Here is a 25,592-nt window from a genome sequence, read left to right as displayed (position 1 = left end):
ACTTCTTAATCTACATCATGATGACAAGGGTTAGTGAAGATCTTCAGTTTATGGGTCATGAGTCAGAGTCATGCACACAATTTAAGGAAAAAACTGTGGCAAAACATACAACATGATGGTATTCCTTTGGCCCACAAATTTAAAGTTTATGTATGAGTGGTAATACCACACAAAACCACTTATGGTAGAGTGCTTTCTAGGCTGCTTGGTACGTGCACGCGCACGCGCACGCGCACACGCACGCACGCAACGCACGCACGCACGCACACACACACACACACATGCAGAGGCCCAGGTGTTTTTGTTAAAACTGTTGTGGCGCACATTATTTCTGGATGTTCAACTTCTTATCACACTTCTAATGCTGGTACAACTGCTGTCTAAAAATATGACAGTGTTGCAACACATTCTTGTCCTGAATACCTTCAAGTGTCAAAATCACACTTATTTGGATTATAATTCAGTGTCAGACTGCACTTTGCTTGATTCAACACCAAGGTAACAATCAACCATAGCAATTTGTTCAAATCAACAATGATTTCTGCCACTGTTTCAAAGGTATGTTTCATGCAGACATAATTCAAGCCACACCTGTTGTATTAACATGCACTCTGAAGGGAGTCAGTTTGGACCCCCCTGAGTCCTCAGAAATGTTTTCTGAACGTGCAGAGAAGCCAACCCCAAAGTTTGCATAGCTACAAACAATGGAGTAGTACATCATTTGTACCAAAAATTTAGATGCACCTTGTAAGGTAACTAACCTACACAATTCAACATCTTGTTTTTAGGAACATACTGCCTGGCATAACTTTTGCCACTTATTCAAATGCAAACTCAAAACAGTCTTTGGTCACTATCATATTCAGAAGATCAAGCAAGGCCACTGACCTTGTTTGAGATGACTCAATTCAGAGAAACTGAGTCAAGAACAGGTCCATTGGCCCTGGCAAAAACAAATTTTTGGCCACTGAAATGGTAACTAATATTTGTGGGTGATGAGTTAAGAGGAGAGCTGCATTACAGGCGATTTATCTCACAAAACATTCCCTGCAGTATTCCCAACAATTCATCTGTTGTTTCTCAATGTCAATGTGATCAATCATGATCAAAACATTTTGACAACTTCCTGAAGACCATCTCATGACAATTTAATCTTCTTATATCTGGCTTAGGCTTGGTTGTTGCTTTTAAGCAGCCACCTAGCAGGTGGTACAAGACAATTATGCCTTAAAACAAGAAAGGCAGCCAACAAATCTTGTAAAAAAGACTAATCATGCTTCCTACAGAGATAAAAATTATAATTTCAGAAACAGAGCATTGATACCCTAACACAAACATACCAAACACTGAAAACACTAAAGAAACAACAAACAACAATGGGCAACATGATGTGCTAGGCATATGCAGGACTTTGCTAAGTCCAAAGAAGAGCTGATCTGACTCAGTTTGGCTGTCAATGAAGCACACCTGGTAAAACCAAATACTTGATGTAATGTCATTAAGGCCAAAAACCTACAAACATCACCACCTGCATCTGGCTCACTGCTTCATCATCATGATCATGATAATATGACTGACTGCAGCTGAGCTGATGCATCCAGCAGCCATGCCTGAAGGTCTGCTAAGTGGGGATCACAGCTGCATTCCCCCAAATGGAAACTCCTGGCAACAGCTGCCAGACTGTTTTGACAGTCCTACTATCCCCATTGAAATAATTTCTTACCCCAGACCATGAGATAGATACCAAAACTAATAATGTTTTACTGTTTATGACATTTATAGCAACTGCACCAAAGGAAAGCCATGAACTAACAGAAAGCTGTACAAAAAGCATGCTTACACTAGAAAATCACCAATTTCCTCACACAGTCTCTCCCGATGTGCTAACAGGCCCGTATGTACAGTCAGGTATACTTGAATGCTTCTTGCTGCACTTCAAGAAAGTGTTTTACATTTACATGGCATTATGACTGAAACAACATTTAGAAGACAGTTAAGTGCAGTTCACAGCCTGCCCTTCTTAAGACCTAATGCCCCTCCATTTTCCCACCCACATGCCCCCCGAAGATGTGACCATTAATTCGGGGAGGCTATTTCAAGGTCATCCCCCCGTCTGTAGCACTATAATGACATCAATAAAATCCTGTCATTCCATGGGCCATGCAGCAGTCAGGGCCAAGAAAAATTGAAATACTGATTTATTCATATCTGATACTAAGGAGCACAATTTTCAGATATAGCAGATACCAATTGGCTCCCAATCAATGTTGTGTGCAGTGCAATGACATAATGAGATGTTGAGGAACATGTAAACTTAACAGAATAATTGTGTTGTCCAGTGCATTATTTTCTACATAAACTTGGGCCAATTATTACAAATAAGCTCATTTCATCATATTTGATGCATAAACATTTTCAAATACAGAATATTTCATTTAAAACAGGGATGAAATATAGCACAATTAGGCTAATTTAAGTCACCTGTGCTCACTATCCACATTTGCACTAAGACAAGCATCTCATATGAGCACACACAATTTTATATATACTATGCATGGCCTTGATAACTTAGCATACTGAGCTGGGATACACCACTAATTCTGCCACCAAAGGCTTGACCAGGCACTCAACATACAGTTTCAAAAACTACAGGTATACACATTCACCATCATGCATCGATTAAAGTGATTTAGTTTGAGGGGTATACTTGTGACAATACATGTGCAGCATCAAAATAAGATGGTCAACATAAGAACAGTGGGCACAGCATCCAGTTTGAGTGATATATTCACATTGGTCAACAATTTGATTTAATGGGGATGCATTGACCAAGTAACCCTGGCAATGCCAAAGCTGCAACAATGGAGTTAGCAGTATAATGTTTGCAGGAAAGCTACACCTAAACTTTCAGTGGTTAATACAAACTACATCAATGAAGCTAAATTTGTTCCAACCCAAACACATGCATTCATTGATTCTCTCACTATATTAAGGAATATTGGCTGACAGAGCCTCGCAGCAAATATTTTCGCTGGCTTCCAAATGCATCATGGCATATTAAAGTTGCAGATAGCAGGCTATACTTTTAAGAAAAAGGACTGCTACACCTTATTGCAAGGACCCCGCAAGGCATATTTGCACAGCTACAAACATCCAACGACATTTTCTCAGCTTTCCGCCACGAGAGGAGATTCTCACCTTCAGTTCATCTTGCATGCATCAGTACCCCTATGATCAGCAAGCGACAAATGCCCAAATAATATGCCTAGAACAATATTCCAGAACCGCTGGCAGTTTACGAAAGCCGCAAAAAGAGGTAACGATCAGTGACGCAGAAATGCGCCGTGACTGTCTCCTCATACCCAGTTTTCTTTTAATTTGTTGAGTGCTCTCAGTGATATTGAAATTAATCGCTCAAATACCCGTATCTCTTGCATTTAAAATAATAAATCTTGACTTTTTGGTTTAATCAAGCATAGTCTTTATAAGTATTTTCTAGAAAAATAGCTGCTGCTACCATAGTTTTTGGAGCTCTTGTAATGACGTCGTAGTTTGTTGACGTTTTCTGTACCAGCACCAAAACAAGCGCCAGCCAATCTGCGGGACGGGGCGCTCGCGGAGTGTTCGAGCTGGTAGATGGGATAAGGGATTCGCTTGTTAGAACATGCTGATGAAGCAAATAGGAAGGGTGAATTAGGTGACCGGTTGTGGATTACAGAAAATCTCGGCTGCGATTGTGGCCTCTCACATTGTTTGGGCATCCAGACTGTTCTGCTCGTCCTGCAACAGTTTGGTTTCACTGAAATAGGCTTGTACATAAACAGTATAGATAACCAACAATGAGTTCGACACCCCCCGAAAAATCCAGAGGAGGCTCTTGGAGGTAAGACTTTCTTGAACAGGGTGTATATGCTCAATGCCTGTGCTTGGAAGGTCTGGTATTTGGGAATATTTGGTGACAAGCTTTTGGGCTGCAGGCAGGCTGGTCATCTAAGGTTGATACCTACTTCCATTGTTCATAGAAAGGGAAGTATCAGTCCTTGCTTTGGAGACCAGTATTTGCTGCAGATAAGTGATGCACTTTGCCCATATATGCAAGTAGGTACAGTATGTTGGGTGAGCTTATTATCTTCATATTTGCTTGCTATTTATTTGTTTGACAGGTTGTGAACATGTAGCTGCTCAAGGGAAACCATGATGATGCAGTGTTGTTACTATATATCAAGGGTACATGTGGTTTTATCATGTTCCATATGGCTTTCCAAGCACCTTCCAGATGACTTTCCAGTCTATGACACATGGTACATACTACATGGTGTCAGCCTTTGAGATGGACTGAATGTCCCTTCATTGTTTTCTGAAGCTTTTTTAACAAATTTAGCTGCTGGTGACATGTTGTCATGTAGTTTGTTATCATGTAGTTTGCAAATCATATTAATGTGTGTTATATCTCAAGAGTACTTAACTTGCATAGAAAACTTAATATGGTTACTGAGTTATTTTGTTGTATGTGAGATGTTTGACATGCACCCTTGTTAGCTGGTTGTAAGGACATTTGCAAATATCACAGATTTAATGATGCATAAAATTGTCTCCTAAGTCTATGTTTTAATCTATTTCAATGGAAACTTGTGCAGAAGCATGTACAAAATGATGTTGTTAAATCTGCTTGCAAACAGCCAGGAGGATATTTATTTGTGTTGGTTCTGATATCATATTGCAATGATCTTGACTGTAGCTCCTCATGCTGCTCATTCATAGAGGCCTAGCTAGGCCAGTCCATGTCTGTGCAGTTGCAACCCTTCACTGACTGCCTATGGTGATGGTTGGTGCAGAGTCATGGGTGGACCTGACCTATCAGACGTCGTCGCCGCGGCGGGCCACGCCGCTGCCCCTGGGTGGCGAGGAGTACCTGCGCCTGCTGCGCGAGGCACAGCGTGAGAGCAACAACACATCAGCCCGCGGCTCGCTGGCCTCGTCCCCGACGTGACCTCGCCCAAGGACTGCATCTCGTGAGTGTCCATAGCCCGCCACCTGGGAATGCCACTGGCTCGCGCTGGCGGCTAGTGAGGGGAGCGCGCAGCAGCTCGCCCCCACGTGTCGCGAGGCCGAGGAGCTAACTGAGAAATCCTTGAGCACAGTTGATCGTCCTGCTTATTGTACATATCTGCTCTTTTTTCGAAACCTGTCCTCATTCTTGGTTCGCTTGGTATGTAAAATCGTGCCTGACTTCTCCAAAAGTTGATGAGAAGGCGTCTGTGGTCCAGTCGTCGCCTATGCTACCGTCGGTGGGGAGTCCGCTGTGCGTGGTCCCGCCATGGTCGGCCAGCGGCCGGTACCCGCCGTCGGTCGCTGATCGCCCCGGCCAACGATCTGGGCGGCGGGACAGCGCCTGCCAGGATCGGTGATTAGACCCGAGTTTTTGCCGTCCGTGGGCTCGGCAGCGGCCGCCGCGGACCTGGCAGCCATCGCTGCCCCGCTGTCTGGCCGCCTCCCGCCGGCACCGGGCTTTTTGTCGGGCGCGGGACAGGCCGTAGCTTTGAATTATTGCTCTCGACAGTACCATAACTGCCAATCGGACTCCGTACCGCACGCCGTCCGCTGAAGCAAGCTCTGTCCGCGCCGGCCGAATCGTGGCCATCGGTACCTGCCTGCCGGTGTCGATACATCGACATCGATGGGGCGGTAGCCCACAAACACCGACACCCTGTCGCTCCGCGGCCGGCCAGTGGGCGTCGGCCTGTATCTGGCGCCGGCGGGAAGCTGCTGCCGTCCATCAGCGCGCAGCGACTCCCGCCGGCTCGCCAGGCTGCCGCCACCGAAGTCGAGCTCGTGTAACCGGACACAGACCGTGACAAACACGGTGGCGTACAAAAACAGACACCAACGGAAAATACGCCCACTGTCACGGCACATACCGACCACGACAGCCAACCGCTCCACGGTGCTGAGCAGAACCCACGGCTTATTGGTCACGTCACGTGCCGCCTTTATTTGGTTGTGACGGAGCTCGCGTTTTTGTGGCCATTTTAGCAATGGTCGTCGGCTATATTTACCTCCACGCCGATTATCCCGGGGCACATGGTATCCCAGTATTTAACTGTATCAGCAAATATGTTCTTGTGGTGCCTTGCGTTCGTCGTGATGTACTTGCGCGAAAGGAGCGGGCTGGTTTCAGTTTTCAGAATGGCTGGCCTGTCCCGAACGTGCTTCGCTGTGCGAACTGACTGCATTGTTTCGGCACGCGGGCGGGTGATCGCCGCCTGGCGCACTGGTGCGGGGCAGTTGGTCAGCACGAATAACGATGCATTCGTAGCACGTCTGGGATGCGACCGGAAAGTATCCCGTGGAAATGTGCGGGCGGACGTGGTGAGGCGGCCGTGAGCACCTGTGGGTGTCAGCTGCTGTGAGATCGATAATGACGAGCCCAGTGCAGCGGTGCGGCTGGTGGAGCCGCCTCGGGGCGGTCAAGGGATCACGGTGCGCTCTGCGTCGTGCCGCCGTCGCCAGTGACGCTGAATAGCTTGTACAAGTCACACCCGGACCCGTGCTGGATTGGGCGAGATGGGATTGGCAACAAGTAATTGGGTGGAGTCGGGTACGTAGCTGACTGCAGCCTCGAACGCGCTGGCTCCGCGGGAATGTCCTCGGGTCCCCGGAACAGTTCGGCTGTGGCCGGCCTCGGCGATCACGTGACTTCGCCGGACGTCGAAGCGGATTACAGGCCGTTCAGCTGACCGCATCAGAGCGTACTGAACACCGGGACATACCCACGAACTCAGTCCTGTTCCGGGTCTTCATACCGAACGGGAGGATTCAGCTGGCGCGGTCGATGCGACGAGCAGAGGACTGGCAGGCTAAATGGCATTGAATCGAGGATTAACAAGCAGGCGTGAGGGGTCTGAATCAGCTGTGGGCAAGGAGCGCCTCTAGTTGTTCTACGATTTCTTTTTGCCATGACAATGGATTGCTGGAAACCAGCGCCCACCTTTCCAATACTAAGCTCCTGAATCATTGCCCGGCTGCACCAGGCACTGGGCGATCACTGCGACCGACCGCGCCATCAGCTACGTCATGGCAGAAGAAGGCGTTCGACTATCGACCTGACCGAAACCCTGCCATGCTATGTCAAGGCAGAAGAAGGCGTTCCACTGTCGACCTGACCGAGATCCTGCCATGCTATGTCACGGCAGGGCCGGTGTGAAACGGACCCGTTGCACTCGGCTACCGGATGCGACCGCTCGTGCGGTGCTGGGCCGACTCGCCATCGGAGCCATCGGTCAGAGGGTGTCAGGCTTTCCTGCCGAGGCCGCCCGTCTGGGTCCGTTCAGCGCGGCGGCTCAGTCCGCCCGCTAACCAGTCATGCCCGCCCTCGTGGCGTCACCGCCGGCCCCGGGCCGCCCGGCGGCGTTTACAAACATACCGCGACAGCGCCGCCGCTGCCGGGGCCGCGGCGCGGCGGGCGTGCCTGCGAGCACGCCCCGGCGTGCCCGCCGGCACGGCGCGGCATGCGGCGACCTCGCCGCGCGCCGCTGCTGCCGGTCGTTCACACCGGGCGGCCGCCGCGCAGTACGCGCCGGCGCGGCCGACGGAGCCGTTCGAGCGTTCGGTGGCGCCGCTTCTGCGCAGTTGCGGACGGCGTCCGGCGCGTCCGGGACCGGGGCCGGGGCCGGGGCCGGCAGCTGACTGGGCTGGGGGAGGGGTCGCCACCGGCGCTGCGTCTGACAGCGGGCCGCCGACCGGTCGCCGCCGCGCAGCGCCGGGTGCGGCTCGCAGCCGCTCCCCCCCCCCCCCCCCCCCCTCCCGCGCCGCTCTCGCTCCGTCAGCTGACCTCCAGCCGGCCGGCCACGCGGCCTCGGGCCGGGCCATGGGGCCGGGGCGCGGCCACGCGCCGTAACCCGCCGCGCGTCGTACGTCGCCGGCTGGCGCACGGTCCCCCGCCCGCCGTCACGCTCAAGGTCGCCCGGACCGAATGTAAACACAGCACGCCGGTACCGTCTCCGTGCCCCTGCGGTCACGGCCGGGTCGGGTCACGGGCTGGGGGCGACGGGGCTGGCTGCTGGTGTGGTAACAAAGGCTTTCTCTGCTGGGATTTGCATACAGTCCTCGTGAATGTTCACGGGTGCTCCTCCAGGATGGCGTGGCTTGAATATGGTGAATATCGATGGACTCTGCAACGGAAGTAGTGACTTGTCTTTGTGTTATCTTTAAGTTGGCGGTGAAACTGCCCGTGAATCATCGGCGGTGTTGACAGTGGTTTCCTTTTAGTTCAAGAGCGTTCGAAATTCTGTGTAGTTTCGCGCCTCTAACGCCTGCAGTCGGGATGCAAAAAGGCACTCGAGCAGGCGCCGCAAGTTTGCGAAGTGTTTACGTCGTCCATATGCAGCACGCACGCAACGTCCCCTCCACCACCAAGCATGCAGGCTCAAACCGTCGACGAAGCACTCAAGCATAAGACGACCGAGCTGCGCCGAACCATCCCAGCAGGCCGGCTATCGACTCCGGACGATGTGATGTTCTCGTCTGCCGTTCTTTGCTGTGCCCTTGCCAGGGTCGTCTCGCACGTTCCCCTCCGTTGCGAGTGGCGGTGCTGTACCCTGGAGTTCAGCCCGTGAGCCGGAGCTGTGTATAGTCCTTGTGCCCGCCCGGGTCCAGATCTGCTGTACCGTGTCGAATTCCTAGTTTGTGTGTTTGTGAATGGTTAAGGTTTGGTGCAGTGCACCTGTCCAAATCCAAGTCTGTTTGCGTACTTCTGACCAGGTCCGGGTCGGCGTGCCTGTGGAAGGCCGGGTCCGGATGCAGCTCCAGTGTTGTGCCTGCCCGTCCCCGAGAGAGCGGAAGCTGCTCGAACTTGAACCCTTGCCAGCTCTCGTACGATTTGCTTTGGCAGGGTTTTTGGTCTGAGTCGTGACGTCCTGGCGGTCTTGGCTCTGGCCATCTGGCTTCTTCGGTCTTCGGTCGTCGATCGGTTTGTTCGGTCTGGCATGTTGCTATTACAGCCAGTGCTGACGACTGAAGTTTTTTTTTTGTTTCTTGTGTTGCCTGGCAACGCCTTGTTTGCGTTTGCCTAGCCAGCTGTTGCTGGCTGAAGCGTTTCCTTCATGATGGTCTGCATCGCAAGCCAAGTTTGAAACGGCACACGTCATGTGCTGTTTTAGCCTGACAGCACGAATGTGAGGATGGATGGTGCGACTGCGGGCGGCGTGCGGCACGGCCTGAGGTCAGCCCCGCCGAGAGGTCACCCACACGCCCTCTCGGAGCGCGCGTCGGTGTAGTGGTCCGGGCACGGGCGGCGACAGTGGATCAGTGCCAGTCACGCATCTCGTCTGTGTACGACGCAATATCGGACGCCGGCGACCGGTCGGCGGATGCCACCTGTCTGTGGCTGCCACGGCTGCGTCTTGTGTCCCCCAATAATCGGGGATCTCCAGATAAACCCCTTGTAGTTACACCGAATACAGGTAGTATGTATCAATGTGACAGAATAACTTGAAGCTTCAGTGCAGTACCGATAGCAAGATTTCCTGAAATAATTACCAGGACGTCAGATGTATGTCTTGTTAAACGGATGTGACGATAGAGGCAAAGCATTAGCATTTGCTGCCGTGGACAATAACGTACTGGTTGATAGTTTCAAAGAATTCGCATACCATATGAATATGTCAGTTGGACTGGTTGGGAGTGCGAAAGCCGGTCACGAATACAGTTTGGCCCATTGGAATAATGTATGGCTGAGTAAGTATAGGATTCCCTGATTCCCATTGCACATTCGCATTTGTTTGCACACATTGACGGCTCAACAGTTCATCATTGTTAATTCTGGAGACTGGGCTTCCGATAAACCTTATCCGTGCCGTGTTGCCAAAGCTCATATCGCTTCGCCACAGTGGTGCTATATGAAATATTGACCTGCCAACCTCGATAGCACAAGCTGCATGAACTGACTGCCAGGCAGGCTTATTGCAAACACTGATTCGAATATCCCCGGCAGCGAATCACTTGTCGGTGTCAGAAACATTCGTGGCGCGGGGTGACATCGGACTTCACTCCAATTGCACTGAATTCGCCCCTTCGCCCCCCCCCCCCCCCCCTCCCACACCCTGTATTGTGAACGGCGGCCTGCATCGCACCACCGACCAGACGTGCCGTTCGATGTTGCCAGCCTAATGGGATGCCCGTCCTTGCTTGTCGGGTGCACCGTGAACCCATCACCCTAGCTTTTTCCCCTGCTGCAACTGACGTTTTGCCCGTCGAGTCGTGATTGCGAACCCAGCCCGCCGTCTGTCGCGGAACACGTGGCTCAGTTTTCCTGCAAACCTGAACCAGATGAGCGGTATTCTCCGTCGCCAGACGCGCCGCCAGCTCAGCGGCCAGCGGTGACGGCGCATGCCGCGGGACGGTGACCGCGGCAGGGTAACGCGACGCGCCCGGGATGGCCGGCCCACATCTGGCGGGCGGCCCGCGTCGGGTCGGCGTGGCGCGCAGTTTTCGCGCGCGCCGGCGCGGACACGGCCCGAACCCGATGGCGTCAGCGGCGGAGGTCGGCGGCGCGGTGCTGTCCGCTGGTGGCGGCCTGCGACGGCCGGCACCGACGGCGACGCAGTTGTCGCGCGCTCTCGATTCTCGGAGACGGCTGAAGTGGTTCGGAACTGCTCAGGCTGCGCTGGCGTTTGTGGGGTCGGGGCGGTCGGAGATTCTGTGTTTAGGAAACGGAAGTGGATGATGGACAATGACGCACGTTGTAGATAACATCTGGCGGCACCATGGTCACTACGTACGCGACGTACATAATGCGCTGGTTGTTATGTAACGACATTCAACGTGCGAGCATTGCAAGCATTGCCAGTAATTTGTACGCGCTCGGTCATCGGCAAACCTGTTCGTTAATAGGGATTTAAATTTAAGGGTGTGGTAACGGATGCGACTGGGATGCAGAGACAATACATGGGCGGGCATGTTTTCATTGCCGTTGTATTGAGGGCGATCGGGTGTGTCGAAAAACTTTTTCGAGTAAGGAACACGAAATGCGGTGGGCAAAGTGCCGACGTGTCCCGTGTCCCGACTCGGTAAAGCCAGTGTTGTTTATAGTAGCGTTAGCGATGCTGCAGGCTGGCATGGCAGCCAGCTCGACTTTCCGCTCGGCCACCAGCCCCCTTGGATGAACGTTCCGCACGTGGGCATACAAATCGCCTTGTGGCCGAGTGCGCTCCGGCGTGAACTCGCTCGCTCGCTCGCTCGCGGTCAGCCCGCCAAGGTCTCCGTCAAAGAAACACAAAGGCCGACAGCCCTGCAGTCGCCTCCGGCTCTCTGCGTCGTCTTTGTACGCTGGCGCGGCGCGTGCCACGTTGGTCCAGGTCGACGGTCGTGAGCAGCTGCGGATGCTGAGCACACGTCGCGCCGGCCATGTGTCGCTGCAACCGCGGCGTAAACACGTCACGCCGGCCATGGGGCGGTGCAACCGCGGCATGAACACGTCTTCCTGGTGTGATCGCGGTACAACCACGGCGTGAGCACATCACGCTGGCGTGATCGCGGCACAACCGCGGCGTAAACACGTCACGCCGGCCATGCGGCGGTGCAACCGCGGCGTGAACACGTCACGCTGCCCAGATCACGGTACAACCGCGGCATAAACACGTCACGCTGGCCAGACCACGGCACAAGCACGGCATGAACACGCCACGCTGGCCAGACCACGGCACAAGCGCGGTATGAACACGTCACGCTGGCCAGACCACGGCACAAGCACGGCATGAACACGCCACGCTGGCCAGACCACGGCACAAGCGCGGTATGAACACGTCACGCTGGCCAGACCACGGTACAAGCACGGCATGAACACGCCACGCTGGCCAGACCACGGCACAAGCGCGGCGTGAACACGTAACGCTGTCCAGATCACGGTACAACCGCGGCATGAACACGTCATGCTGGCCAGACCACGGTACAGGCGCGGCATGAACACGTCACGCTGGTCAGATTGCGGTACAAGCACGGCATGAACACGCCACGCTGGCCAGACCACGGCACAAGCGCGGTATGAACACGTCACGCTGGCCAGACCACGGTACAACCGCGGCATGAACACGTCATGCTGGCCAGACCACGGTACAGGCGCGGCATGAACACGTCACGCTGGTCAGATTGCGGTACAACCGCGGCGTGAACGCGTCACGCTGGTCAACCTCAACGCGTTCGTAGAGCGGGCGTGTGACCCGACGTCAGTATCGGAGCAGCGCGCAGCTGAACACGTGAACAAAGGGCCGGGCCCGCTCGATAGCACGTGCGGGCCGGTGGCGTGGCGGGGGCGCCGGCCTCCCTGATACGGACCAGCTGACCCGACGCGTCACGACGCGCGACATGACTCAGCCGGGCGAGACCAGGGTCACGCCGCCGCCGCATCTGGGAGCGGCGCGGCGGCGCAGTTGGGACCGTCAGCTGGCGGCAGGTCAGCGGCCCGGCCAGGGGGCGAGCAGCCCATGGCGCCGCGGTCGATCGGCCACCGCCGCCGCCGCCGCAGAGGTGCGCCGCCGCCCCGGCCCCACCGTCCTGGCCCCGCTCCGACGTCGGTCTGGCCCAGGTGCGCGCGCGCAGCCGACACAGCGGCAAAAACAACGACGCGCCGCCGGAATCGGAACAAAGGGAACGAGAAGAAATATGGGGGATCGAAGGACACGACACGCCGCGTTAGGCAGCGTCCGTTGTCCTTTCGTGTTGGCCCGCGCTGGGACGCGGTGACGTGAGCGGAGATGTTACCGACTCGTTATATTGGTTCGTTTCATTCCAACCGTTGTGTGTATTGATCGCACATCACTTCAGCGGCCCTGAGGAGATGCGCTGCTGTTGGATGGCATGACGCGCTGAACTGCGTGAGATGCGAGCCGCCGGTCTCCACGGTGGCTCCCAGAGAGGCCATGTGGCCAGTGCCAGCGCGACGGCCCCGCTCGCGTCCGCTCTGACAGACGGGTGCACCGGCGGCCGGCCGCGGGACGCGACTCAGCCCGTCGCCGCGGCCTTGACGGCCGCCGCGTCCCCGGCCTGGACCGCTCGCCGTCTGCTCGGTGCTGGCGGCGGCGCTGCCACGGGTCGGCTGCCCTGCTGCGGACGAATGGTGGTCCGTCACACGGGACTGGCTTCAGCTCGGGCCTGACCTACCGCAGAGACCCGGAGTCGTCATCGTCATTGGGGCTTCGCGAGGCAGTCAGCTGCTGAGGCGCTATATAGCGCCGCCTGGCTCTCACCCTGGCAGGAAGGTGTGGCACCGCGGGGAACCGAGCCCACACTGTACCGTACTGTACTGCAGCGACTTGGGCGGGTCGCTCCACTTACAGAGAACACTCCGCGCCGCGCTGAGCGTGGGTTTTGCGTAGCATTTCCTTGTAGTTGAGGTGCAGCCGTTGATCTTATCTAGCTGCCCGAGTTGCCGGTTGAGTTGACGTCGGCACCGTCTGCAAGCTGGGTGACCGTGCGGCTGCCTGCGGGCGCCAGAGTGCGTGCAGAGGTGGCATGCGGCGCTCAGAGGTCAAACAGATCTAAACAAGCCGACCTCAGTCCACGAACGCAGCAAGTTTATCGTTGTCAGCCGCCAGATGACGTGGGCGAGAGGATGCTCTGTGTTGATGCGGCGATAGGCTCACGAAAAAGGATTTGTAGTCTTCGTCTGTGGATTCGCGGAGTCCAAATCATGGTCCTGAGAATTCATAGGCAAATCAAGCACAACCATAATGTGATATCTTTTTTTCTGTTGCATGGCCCAGATTTCATGGCTTGAAGCATCTGCTTTGTCCTGTGTTTTACACCGATGCGCTCGCATTTGATTGATAGGCGGCGCTGATCTCAATAACGATTATGTGCCTTCGAGGCCATGATATTCGGCGTCCGACAAAGAAATGGTTTCCTATCACCCGTCATGACTGAGCGCCTATCCGACATGACGAAAATAATGACTGTAAAATGGCATGCAAGCTGCACTGTCTAGCTGAGGTGCGGCACCCACCACATGGTAAGGCCGTCCGTCCATTGTCGTCAGCCAGGGACGGCGGGCGGCGTCCGACCGACGGCGTGTCCCAGGGCTGACTGCGAGCGGCGTCATGTTGCCGCGTCCGACCGACGGCGTGTCCCAGGGCTGACTGTGGGCGGTGTCATGTTGCCGTGTCCGACCGGCGGCGTGTCCCAGGGGTGACTGTTAGCGGCATCATGTTGCCGCGTCCGACCGACGGCGTGTCCCAGGGCTGACTGTGGGCGCTGTCATGTTGCCGCGTCCGACCGACGGCGTGTCCCAGGGCTGACTGTTAGCGGCGTCATGTTGCCGCGTCCGACCGACAGCGTGTGCCAGAGCTGACTGTTAGCGGCGTCATGTTGCCGCGTCCGACCGACGGCGTGTCCCAGGGCTAACCGTTGGCGGCGTCATGCTGCCGCGTGCGGCTAACACGTGTTGCAGGGCTGATGGCAGAGCCGCCGCCCTCACCGGCCATTTATGGCGGACCCGAATCTGCTCTCCGCTGCTTGTTAAGGTGCCGCACCCGCCGCAGCGGTCCCAGCAGCCCGGAGCGGCTGCAGCGGGGACCGCTGCTCTGGCGCCGGGCAGCCGGTCCCCGCCCCGCCGATCACGCGGCGCCCGGCGCCCGGGGCGTGATGGCGCGGCAGTAGCCGAGCTTGCCGTCCTGGGCGCCGCCGCCGCCCTGCAGCTGCGCCGTGGACCGGTCTGACCCACGGCGAGGCGGCGCACAGTGCGGCCCGTGCCATGCGTCCAGCCCGAGCCGTCACGAGCAGCTCCGGGGGCTGGGTCGGAGGCCGGACCGGTCAGCGTGCGGCGTGTGGCACAGGACGGGGGCGCTGGGCAGCCTGGTCTACTTCGCTGGGTGGTGGGAACGGGCGTGACGCGCTGTAAAGGGGTCGAGGCTCCTGACGATGGCGTGCGAGGTATTCAGGCTCCGATAGGCTGTGTGCGGGGTAAGCTTGTTGATACAGACCGAGGTCAGGTATCAGTAGCAATGGTTCATTGAGCCGGCCTCGTGCGTAGTTTGGTCGCGTTTTGTTTTGGATTGGTGTCACCCGCGGCTGCTTAACGTGTGTTGTCACCCCTCTGTTGACATCGTGCCAGCCGGCGTTTCACAACAGACCTCTGGACTTCCTCAGAGCTGCGGGCCGGTCTCAAGATCAAGGCCGGCCGGGACTAGGGACGTTTTTTGCCGAGTCTGTCCGAGCGCAACCAGGCCGTGCTGGACAGGCAGCGACGCCGCGCCAGATAGCCCTGAGCCGGACCAGACTGCCCGGGGAGGGCGGGAGGGGACCAGAGACGAGAGGACAGGGTGAGGGAGAGGAGGGCGGCGCTGGGAGCAAGGGATGGGACGGAGGCAGCGCTGCCGATCTGTGCACGAGCCTCGGGCCGGCCCTGTGGCCCGTGGGCGCTGCCACCGCCGTGCCGCGATGTCGGGCTGTGGTCTGCCCACGCAGTCGTGCCGTGCAGGGCCTGCATCTTGTTGTGTCAGGCGTTTCCGAAAGTGGCCGCGGATGTCCCGTGCGTGTCACGGGCGGCCGGAGCCAACCGCACGCTCTGGGCGGCCACGAGGCCCGTTGAGGTCTGGTTGCCGACTCTCAAGGTCTCAGCGAATTTGGATTGGTAGCCGACTCCGCTTAAACGAGCCCGCTGACTGATCCCGCTCGGCAGACATGCTCTGCACGTAATTCTCCATCTACAGTCGGTCTCGTAGCGACAATGCCGAGCATCAGCCGGCCGGGCTGCACGTGCGGTCCGCCCCCGGTCGGTCCGGGAGGCCTCCGGGCAGCCAAAACCAGCCGTGTGCTGGATTTCAGGCGGTCTGGCGTTACGTCATGCCGTTGTTTCCGCGGTTGTGCGCCTATGTGCTGGTCCTGTTGGCTTTGCTTCCGCTTCTGTATGTTTCGCGGGGCGCATGGGATCCGCAGCATTAACTTAAAATGTCATCATAGCCGTGAAATGATGTAAAGATGCAACGAAAATTACAATGTGACGAAACACCATTTCAACGTAAGCCTCGCTAACTCAGCCCAAAACCGTGAACATGCCCATTGTCGCAGCTCGCTTTCCTACATGCAGCAGTCCTATCCAGATGCTGCAATGGTCGACTGGCTGCCCGGGATGCAATGCTTATAAACTGTTTGCCTTTCGCCCAGATAAATAGAGCCGGTAGCAACCGAGACATTCCGAGCCATCCCTCAATGCCACTCCGACACTGCGTGCCAGCGTGACCCCGTGCCGGCGCCATAATCCGGAGGGCAACAGGCAATGCACCCGCACTGCGCCCGACGAGGCAGGACACAGCACTGCAACGAGGCGGTCCGCCTAACGACGCGTCTCAGGTTACAGGTGGTACCCAGGCGTGTCCCATTGTGATGCCAGCCAGTGTGCTCGCCTGCGGCCAGACCTTTGTCTGGCTCGGCGGACGTTTACCACACGCTGCTGGCAGGGCTGTGTGCCGTAGGAAGGCTGTGAGCTGTGCTCACGCAGCATGTTCGTGACGTTGCTCGTCTCTGTACCGACAGGCCCAAGTCGCCGCCCAACAGTCCCAATCCGGAGTTTGCCACCGATCTGGAGGAGCTGCGCGACTACTACCTGAATAAGGTGAGCCGGCAGGGCGCTGAGGAGCCCGGCTCGGAGCGGGCCTCAGGGCGGAGGTGATGACCAGAAGAGCCAGATAGGGCTGGTCGTGCCGGAGAGCGGGGACTGACGCTAGGTTCGGCGCTGAGGGGCGCTGAGGGGCCCGGCTCGCAGCGGGCCTCAGGGCGGAGGTGATGAGCGGAGGAGTCAGACAGGGCTGGTCGTGCCGGGGAGCGGGGACTGGCGCTGGGGTCGGCGCTGAGGGGCGCTGAGGGGCCCGGCTCGCAGCGGGCCTCAGGGCGGAGGTGATGACCGGAAGAGCCAGATAGGGCTGGTCGTGCCGGGGAGCGGGGACTGACGCTGGGTTCGGCGCTGAGGGGCGCTGAGGGGCCCGGCTCGCAGCGGGCCTCAGGGCGGAGGTGATAAGCGGAGGAGTCAGACAGGGCTGGTCGTGCCGGGGAGCGGGGACTGGCGCTGGGGTCGGCGCTGAGGGGCCCGACTCGGAGCGGGCCTCAGGGCGGAGGTGATGACCAGAGGAGCCAGACAGGGCTGGTCGTGCCGGGGAGCGGGGACTGACGCTGGGTTCGGCGCTGAGGGGCCCGGCTCGCAGCGGGCCTCAGGGCGGAGGTGATGAGCGGAGGAGTCAGACAGGGCTGGTCGTGCCGGGGAGCGGGGACTGACGCTGGGATCGGCGCTGAGGGGCGCTGAGGGGCCCGGCTCGGAGCGGGCCTCAGGGCGGAGGTGACGACCAGAAGAGCCAGACAGGGCTGGTCGTGCCGGGGAGCGGGGACTGACGCTGGGATCGGCGCTGAGGGGCGCTGAGGGGTCCGGCTCGGAGCGGACCTCAGGGCGGAGGTGATGACCAAAGGAGCTAGACAGGGCTGGTCGTGCCGGGGAGCGGGGACTGACGCTGGGGTCGGCGCTGAGGGGCCCGGCTCGGAGCGGGCCTCAGGGCGGGGGTGATGACCAGAAGAGCCAGACAGGGCTGGTCGTGCCGGGAAGTGGGGACTGACGCTGGGTTCGGCGCAGAGGGGCGCTGGGGGGGGGGGGGGGGGGGGGGGGGGGGGGGGGGGGGGGGGGGGGGGGGGGGGGGGGGGGCGCTGAGGGGCCCGGCTCGCAGCGGGCCTCAGGGCGGGGGTGATGACCAGAGGAGCTAGACAGGGCTGGTCGTGTCGGGGAGCGGGGACTGACTCTGGGGTCGGCGCGGAGGGGCGCTGAGGGGCCCGGCTCGGAGCGGGCCTCAGGGCGAGGGTGATGACCAGAAGAGCTAGACAGGGCTGGTCGTGCCGGGGAGCGGGGACTGACGCTGGGGTCGGCGCTGAGGGGCCCGGCTCGGAGCGGGCCTCAGGGCGGGGGTGATGACCAGAGGAGCTAGACAGGGCTGGTCGTGCCGGGAAACGGGGACTGACGCTGGGTTCGGCGCTGAGGGGCCCGGCTCGGAGCGGGCCTCAGGGCGGGGGTGATGACCAGAGGAGCTAAACAGGGCTGGTCGTGCCGGGAAACGGGGACTGACGCTGGGTTCGGCGCTGAGGGGTCCGGCTCGGAGCGGGCCTCAGGGCGGGGGTGATGACCAAAGGAGCTAGACAGGGCTGGTCGTGTTGGGGAGCGCGGGACCGAGGCCGGTCGTTGGACCCTCACGGTAGTCGTTACCTTTGCCGCGCAGCCGAGGGGCAGGCGTGTCGCCAGGCCGGTGGCCGGGGAACTCTTGGAACTTTGGCGGCATCGTGACAGGGCGCCTGGCTTCGGACAGACTTTCGGTCCAGAAGAAATCAGGCCCTCTGGTGTCAGCCGTGATGTCGTCACCCCGCCAGTATATCAATGTCCAATCAAATCATCATCAAACCATCATGTTTTCCAACCCATCATTCATTTCACCCTACAGCTGATTGCTCAACTGGTGGAAGCTGCACGCAATCACGCAGACAAGCATGCGTGCACCACACACACACACACACACACACATGCGCGCGCGTCAGTGTTCGCTGTCGCATACCAAGTAAACAATCGTCACTGAGGCGCCGGGTTTCCAAGGACCAAACAACTGGCTGCCGGGCCACGGGTGACCTGACCGCAGGCAGGTGGCAGACGCCAGACGGTTTGTCAGGGGCCGTGCGTTGGAGCGGCCTTTGAGAGCGGTGTCGGGAGGTGATGGGTGGGCGCGGGCCGGCCCAGCCAGCGGGCGGGCGTACAGGACGGACCAGCCAGCGGGCGGGCGTACAGGACGACCCAGCCAGCGGGCGGGCGTGCAGGACGACCCAGCCAGCGGGCGGGCGTGCAGGACGACCCAGCCAGCGGGCGAGCGTACAGGACGACCCAGCCGGCCGGCGGGCGTATAGGACAGACCAGGCAGCGGGCGAGCGTGCAGGACGGGCCAGCCAGCGGGCGGGCGTACAGGACGGCCCAGCGAACGAGCTGGCGTACAGGACGGACCAGCCAGCGGGCGGGCGTAAGGACGGGCCAGCCAGCGGTCAGCTGCGGTAGGTCTTGTGGGTGCGCCAGTTCCGCCTGGTCCCGTCACTGCCGTAACGGCCCGTGAGCCGACCTTGGGTGGGAGGGGCGGCGCGGGGCCGACCGGCCGGGCGGCGAGGCCGGCCCGAGTCCGCTGCCGCCCGGCTCTCTGCCCGGCTCTCCGCCCGCCTAACGGCAACGAGCGAGGTGTTCGGGATTACCGATCCAGAGCATCAGCACTGACGTCGTCATCGAAGCGTTGCATCACGTTCGGTGAATGGGGTTGGTCGTGGGCAGACCCGAGTCGCCCCGGCCTCACCAGGAAGTGCATCAGAGGTCCTTGCATCGGGCGTAGAGCCGAACCCTGGGGAACACGCTTCGGGGGCTCGTTGTCGATTGCCAAATATTGAACCGCTCGTTAGTTGTGTGCTCTTCTTGATATCTCACTGCGCGAGATACGATGGGACAACTTCAAGGACGATTGTGTAAATTTCCGTTGTGTTTGCCTGAATCAAACAGTTTTCTTTATTCGCTCAGGCTATCTGTTACGGTAGGTCAGCTACAGCCAGCAGGGCGTGAGTGGACATGTTGCAATCTGGTTGAAGCAGTCACTTGAGTAGATGGATAGAGTGGAGAAGTTTCACGCTTTTGGAAGGCTAGATGTTTGGGAACGTCTAATACACAATTCAGTGGTATTTTGCGTGAAATTGGCCCAGAGCCCCTGCTGTTTCTCCTCCAGTCATTCTAGTAAGGTCAGCCGCTGTTTTGAAAACGTTTCTGCAACACGGAACAGTCTGATTTTAACAAGGTCAGCCTCAGTTTGGAAAGCTTCTCTGTTGCAGCTGAGTGGTTTGACGGCGTGGTTTGCCCGCCGTCTGCAGGAGGCGGCGGCGGCGGCGCCCGGCTGGAGCGGACCGACGGGTCGCCCATCACCTCTTTGGCTTTGATAGCTATCGTTGCATCAGCTGCGGCGGACGGTGACAAACGGGTTGCATCATGCGGCATGGGCGCGTTCTTTTCGTTTGCTGGTCCCGTTTGGTCGTTGTCCAAGCCTTCGCGGTAAGGCGGGTGACCGCCGGCTGGTCTCCTCCCAGCGTTCGGCCTCCGGCGGGGCTTTGTGTGCGAGATAGCGGCCGGGGCGGGGCCGCTCGAAGCCGGATGCCCTGCGTCGCAGACGACTGACACGCACTTGGCCGGGCGGCTGCGGTGACGCCGACGCGCTGACCAGGATCGGCGGTCCCCTATCAGGCCGGTCGGTGCCCTCAGGTGTCGGCAGATGCGCACGGATGTCACACTGCATTGCAGAGCAGCTGTGGCGGCGCAAATAATCGTGCGATAACTGATGTGTGGGATGGTGAAAGAGGCGAAACAAGTGCTTAAAGGGACCAATTGTCTGCTGTGTTTGACAGGACGGCCTGTGGCCGGGACAGGTGACTTGGAAAATACAGGACGCTCAGACAAAGAGGACGCACAGTGGAATTGTCCAGATTCCAATCAACTGTCGGCGGCTCTGTCCGTGTTTACTTTCGCTGCCGGAATGCCGCAGAGAGCGGCGCGAACCACGCCTGCACTGCCGGCGCTCGTCGTCGGTGACCGGCGGCGTGGCGCTGATGGCCGCAGCGTGGTCCTGGTCGCGCGGACAGAGCCGTCAGTCACCTGGTCTGGCCGCCGGGCTCGGCTCATGTGCGGAGCGCCAGGCCGGGCGTCACGCTGGACCCGGCGTCACCCGGCCGGACCCGGTCCGTCGCCCCGTCCGGCCTGAAGTCCAGCGGGAAGCGTGCCGTCGGTGGTCGGCGGACTCCGAGCCCGACGTCTCTCCCGGGCGCGGTGTTGGCGCCGCGCGGGCCGCTGTCCCGCAGCGTGTCCGCTGCGGCCCGGCGGACGTGCCGTGCCGCGCCGTGCCGTGCGGTCCGCAGCCGCGGCGGTGACAGCCGGAGCGCGCCGCCGCGCCGCTGCGCAGTACGGCGACGCTGACTGCCGAGGCGGCCCCGGCCGGGCTGCGCCACGACGTCTCCATTCATGTGTCAGCGGAGTCGGCAGGTGTTGTGCCGGCGCTGGGCAGCGGCGGCGGCGTCTGCTGAGTTCCGACGGGCTTGGTGGGGGCGGCGGAGGGAAGGGGCGCAGTTGGGAGGGACTGAGGCAGGGTCCACTGGTGCGTCAGTGCTGGCTCACCGGCGCGGCGTTGTCTTGCTGTTCGGCGGACGCAGCGAGCCGTTGGCTGCAGGCCAACAGCTCTGCCTTGTAGATGGCCGAGCGTGTTGCGCCTCGTGCTGTGCGGGGAGGGGCGGCACCACCTCAGGCCGGTCATCGACCCGGTCGGGCCTGCGTAATGTGCGCTGCGTACCACCAACCCGGAGACGGCCCGCGGCGCAGCCGCTTTGCCCCGTCGGACCGCCGGTGTGTCGGCCGCCGCGAGCGTCGGGGCGGGGCGGGGAGGGCCGGGCCGGGACGGCTACTGACTCGGTACCGGTCGGTCCAGCCAGCCCGTCGTCTGCAGGCTCGCCGCGCCCCCGGCTATTCCTGGCCCGGCGGAACGGTTGGTAAGCTGTTCCGCGTCCGCCCCGCCTCACGCCTGCAGACAGCTCGGCCGCCTTGCCGAGCCCGTCGGTCGGCTACATATGTGCCACATCGGCCGCTCCGTTGCCCCTGTCCTGATGACGGGGCCAGTCACCGCCGCAGGGAAAACCATACGGGGCTGGGCTCCGCGAACACGACGCGTGCGCAGCAGTGACAAGCCGCCGTCCACGACTCTGGTGCGAAGTTCGCGGGCCGCGCTCAGTGTGATGCCAGAGGGTGAGCGTAGGTCTGGTTCATGTCTGTGACGCGTGTCTCCGCACGTTCCTGTGAACTTCGTCATGTCGGTGTCAGGCCGGGTGACGCGCCGCGACGCTGTGGCCACGACAGCCGCGCTCACGCCGCCACCCGTGCTGTGGTTTCAGGAGGACTCGCTCGGCCTGGAGAAGAACACGGACTGGGTGTGGGACTGGAGCAGTCGGCCGGACCTCACGCCGCCCAAGTCAGTGAGCTGCGCCTCGCCCGGCGACGGCGCGCACCGTGCGCCGGCTGTGGGCGGCCTCAGCTGTCGAACGCGCGCCAGACGGCGCCTGGCCTTGGCGGCCGGCCGCCGCAGCCGGACGGCTGCCCTGCTTCCCGCGCCCCACGGGCCCGTGCCCGCCCGAACAAACACTGCACGGTCACAATGCACCCCGCCCCTCCCGCCCCCGCCCCCGCCGCCGGACGTCCTGCAGCATCAGCTGGCATTCGGTGCGAGCCGTGTGTCAACAGCGGCAGCCGGGTCACAGGACGTCACCAGCCGGCCGGAGCAGGGCTGGCGTGACGCAGCCGCCGACTGTGGAGTGGAGAGAGGCGGCTGGCGAGTCATGCTAAGCTGGATTGGCTCCATATGCAACATGTGGGGCGGCAAAGACCATGAGTTGCGGTGCACTCTGTGGCCATTTACGACGCTGCCGGTCCGATTGGCTCGGATTGGAGCGGCCGCAGCATCCGCCATTTAACTTGGCGTGCGCTGGCGCTACACTGCCGCTGCAGCCTCTGGGAATGCTCGCCTGCCACGGCCGAGCCCGGCCCGGAGACCCGTGAGTCACGCGGAGCTCCGTCAGCACCAGCTGCACGGTCGTGCTGACCGGTGCCGCCAGTACAGGTCGCTGCCACCTGGGCACGCCGAGAGTCGTGATTTGCTCCCGCTCCCGCGCCACCGCACCGTTTCGTCAGCCAGCGCTGCGACCGGCGCGGCCCGTGATGTGAACGGTACCCCTCGACGGTGGCCCCGTCCCTGCACTGGCACCGTCCCACCCAGCCGATCGGACTCATTGCATCAGCTGCGCACGTGCAGCTGCACCCGTGGACAGGCGCGCTGACTCAGCGACGGTGGCCAGGCGGACGCGGATGCGCTCTGGTCAGACGCTCTGTGTGTATTTTTGCCAGAGATGTCAACATTTTGACTTCTTCGTGATGTTCTGGCGCCGTCGGCAGCACCCCATCTCTGTCCCCCCCCCCCTTCTCTCCCCCCCCCCTCCCCCCGTCTTGACGGCCAGCACTTATTACTTACATAAGTGTTGACCGATCTTCGGAAGAGGTCGGCGTTGCGGTGGTGTTTGCTGAATGTTTCCGATGCCTGTCGGTACTGGCGCTAGTCCCCTTAGCTGCGTCACGCGTCTTGACGGGGGGGGGGGGGGGGTTGCTGTGACCCGGAGACGGCGCGGCGCCCGACCGGAGAGGCTGCCGCCACCGCTGACCCGTCCCTACGCCCTCCTGTCCGCAGAGACTGGCGGTTCCGGCACCCCACTCTGGCCAAGCGCGCCCTCAGCATCCGGAACGCCAAAGTGGGCAACACGGGCATCTTCTCGCGTGGTGTGCTCTGCACCTTCATAGTCACCAACATCCTGTCCCTGCTGCTGGGCGCCGGGCTCGGGTGAGCGGCCGGCCGGGCGGAGCTCGTCCAGGGGTCGGAGGTGCCGCTGCTCTGAGCAAAGGGCCGGGGCGCCACCGGCACTGTGGGAGTCGTTCACCGGCCGGCTTACCACCAGTCATGGTATTAAGTACATGCGCCGATGACTGGCGCAACAGCGGGGTGGACTGACGCCGTGATGTGGGCCTCGTCCGGCTTCCTACCTGCCATTATCACTGGTACCACGTGTCTCCCGAAAAGTGCCGACGGAGAGGGCTTCGCCACGGTGACGGTCTCGGTGAAGGTACGGCCCGCTGTGTGCTGATTGCGAACATGACCGCTGCTCGTGTTGAGCTGACGGTGCTGACGGAACGACACTCCGTCCGCGATTTAGCGTTAAGTCGTGTTACATGACGCAGGAGATCTGACGCTTTTGACCGGTTCTTTACGGATGTAGTTATATCCATGGTGTATAACGCCGGCTTCCCACCTTCGTCCCTGCGGCTGGCAAACAGCCGCAGGGACGGATGTGACTGTAATTTCCTCCTCCCCTTGTCAGTCAGTCCGTTGTGGTATAGATTTCCGTGCCGGTCTGCGTGCCTCACACTAGTGCTGCCGTCCCCAGGTACTGGATGAGCAAGAAGACGGTGGTGCTGCAGCTGGTCTCCCTCGACTAGGTGGACTCGGGGGCCGCGCGTGACGACGCCGGCCCATGTGATATGTGGACGTGACTCGATAGCGGAGGGGCGCGCCGCCGGCCGGGTCAGCCGACCGCGCCAGCTGAGGCGGTCACGGGGCCGGCCACCCGCGCCGCCGAGCCGGGCTCCGTGGCGGACACCGGCCCAGCCGGGCCCCGCAGCGCCGCTAGTGCCGTGCCGACCACGCGATGGGACTCTGTCCCGGAGCCCGGCTCCGGGCGGGGCGCCGACGCGACGTAGCAGGACCTAGCCCGGCTCGGCTCGGCTCGAACGGTCCACGTGTCCAGCGGTGGCAGCCACCGAGCGCGTGACCGGCCGCGCCGAGCCCGGCTCGGCGGCGGGATGCGTCCTGATGTGTGTCGACTGGGGCCGTGACCGGCGCCCCGGCTCGCGGATGCGCGGAGCGTCGCCACGCCGCCCGCCCGCCCGCCCGCGCGCGCCGCCGCCCGACGCCAACGCTAGGTAGACGCCAACGCATCTGGTAAATCAGGACGTCCGAGCACGTTCGGATAGTACTGGCCGTTAGGGGCGTTTCGTTATGTTCTAGCTTTTCAGAGCGGAGCTATTTGAATTTCTGGAACCCAGCGCATGCGTGTATATTTTTGTATTATTTCTACACGTTTGTAATTCTCTAGCCAACATTCGCATCATGCGGTTATCAATGTTACTAATACTGACCACTTCTCTGAGGACAAAAATTGCATGCGTACTTCTGGTGTTGTCTCCAATTCAAATCAATTTTGGAACTATAGTGTAATAAATGTGCAATTCATTATCTTCGTGCAGGCAACTGCCCTATTTCATATCTGCGCTGTTTCAACAACCTAAATTGCGCCTTGCGTACTATTTTTCTACTAGTAAATTGCGTCTCCCCTTTTGCTGATGAGACGTGGATTACCCTTGACAGAGCTTCGACTAGCCAATGCCTTTCCTCCAGTGTCCCCACCACTCTGCGCGTGACCGAAGTGAGGGCTGCTGGGGACTCGTCTGCGCATAGATTAAATCAGCTCTCACAACAGGCAGACTTATGCCCACTGCTCTGAGGAGACTGTCCGTCTCTGCTCGCCAGAAGCACCCGCCCGGTACTAGCCGAGCCGACCCAGTGCCGTTCTCGGCGCAGGTGGGCCGCGGTGCGCCACGCGCCAGGCACCGACGAAGGCCGAGCTTCTGTCCTCGACAAGCCTATCCTAAAGCGTTCGCTAACCCGTTAACCCATCTTCAGTTTCAGGCCGTTTCTTGGTAAGATCGCTTTAATTAGGTGTAGTGTCTGTGATGCGTCTTGTGCGTAGTTATAGTTAAAAGTTAATCCAATAAAGGCTTGTTATGTTGCCGCTTTGGACTTTTTTCGAATCTCGCCCAGATGTCTTGCGAAGGCGCCTTGGACAGCAGCGATAAGTGAAGATGCGCAATAGTGTATGCACATATCCGATACATGCACCCGTCGTCACTCTGGGACGTG

General features: G+C 59.5%; 1 protein-coding gene across 1 annotated transcript; it reads left to right on the top strand.

Moving 5' to 3' along the window:
* Positions 1–4,980: 4,980 nt before the first annotated feature.
* Positions 4,981–25,468, top strand: LOC119095585 (BCL2/adenovirus E1B 19 kDa protein-interacting protein 3; the record flags this gene model as incomplete). Its single annotated transcript, XM_037218444.1, has 5 exons — positions 4,981–5,012; positions 16,525–16,603; positions 21,967–22,043; positions 23,310–23,459; positions 24,061–25,468. Coding segments are annotated over 5 exons (390 nt in total), but the record flags the coding sequence as incomplete, so codon positions are not given.
* Between the last annotated feature and the right edge of the window lie 124 nt (positions 25,469–25,592).

This window comes from Pollicipes pollicipes, unplaced genomic scaffold (assembly GCF_011947565.3).
Source record: "Pollicipes pollicipes isolate AB1234 unplaced genomic scaffold, Ppol_2.1 Scaffold_1698;HRSCAF=1987_pilon_pilon_pilon, whole genome shotgun sequence".
In the NCBI taxonomy this organism is placed as follows: domain Eukaryota; kingdom Metazoa; phylum Arthropoda; class Thecostraca; order Pollicipedomorpha; family Pollicipedidae; genus Pollicipes; species Pollicipes pollicipes.
Note: the sequence above shows the minus strand (reverse complement) of the source record. Positions and strands in the feature narration are given on the sequence as shown.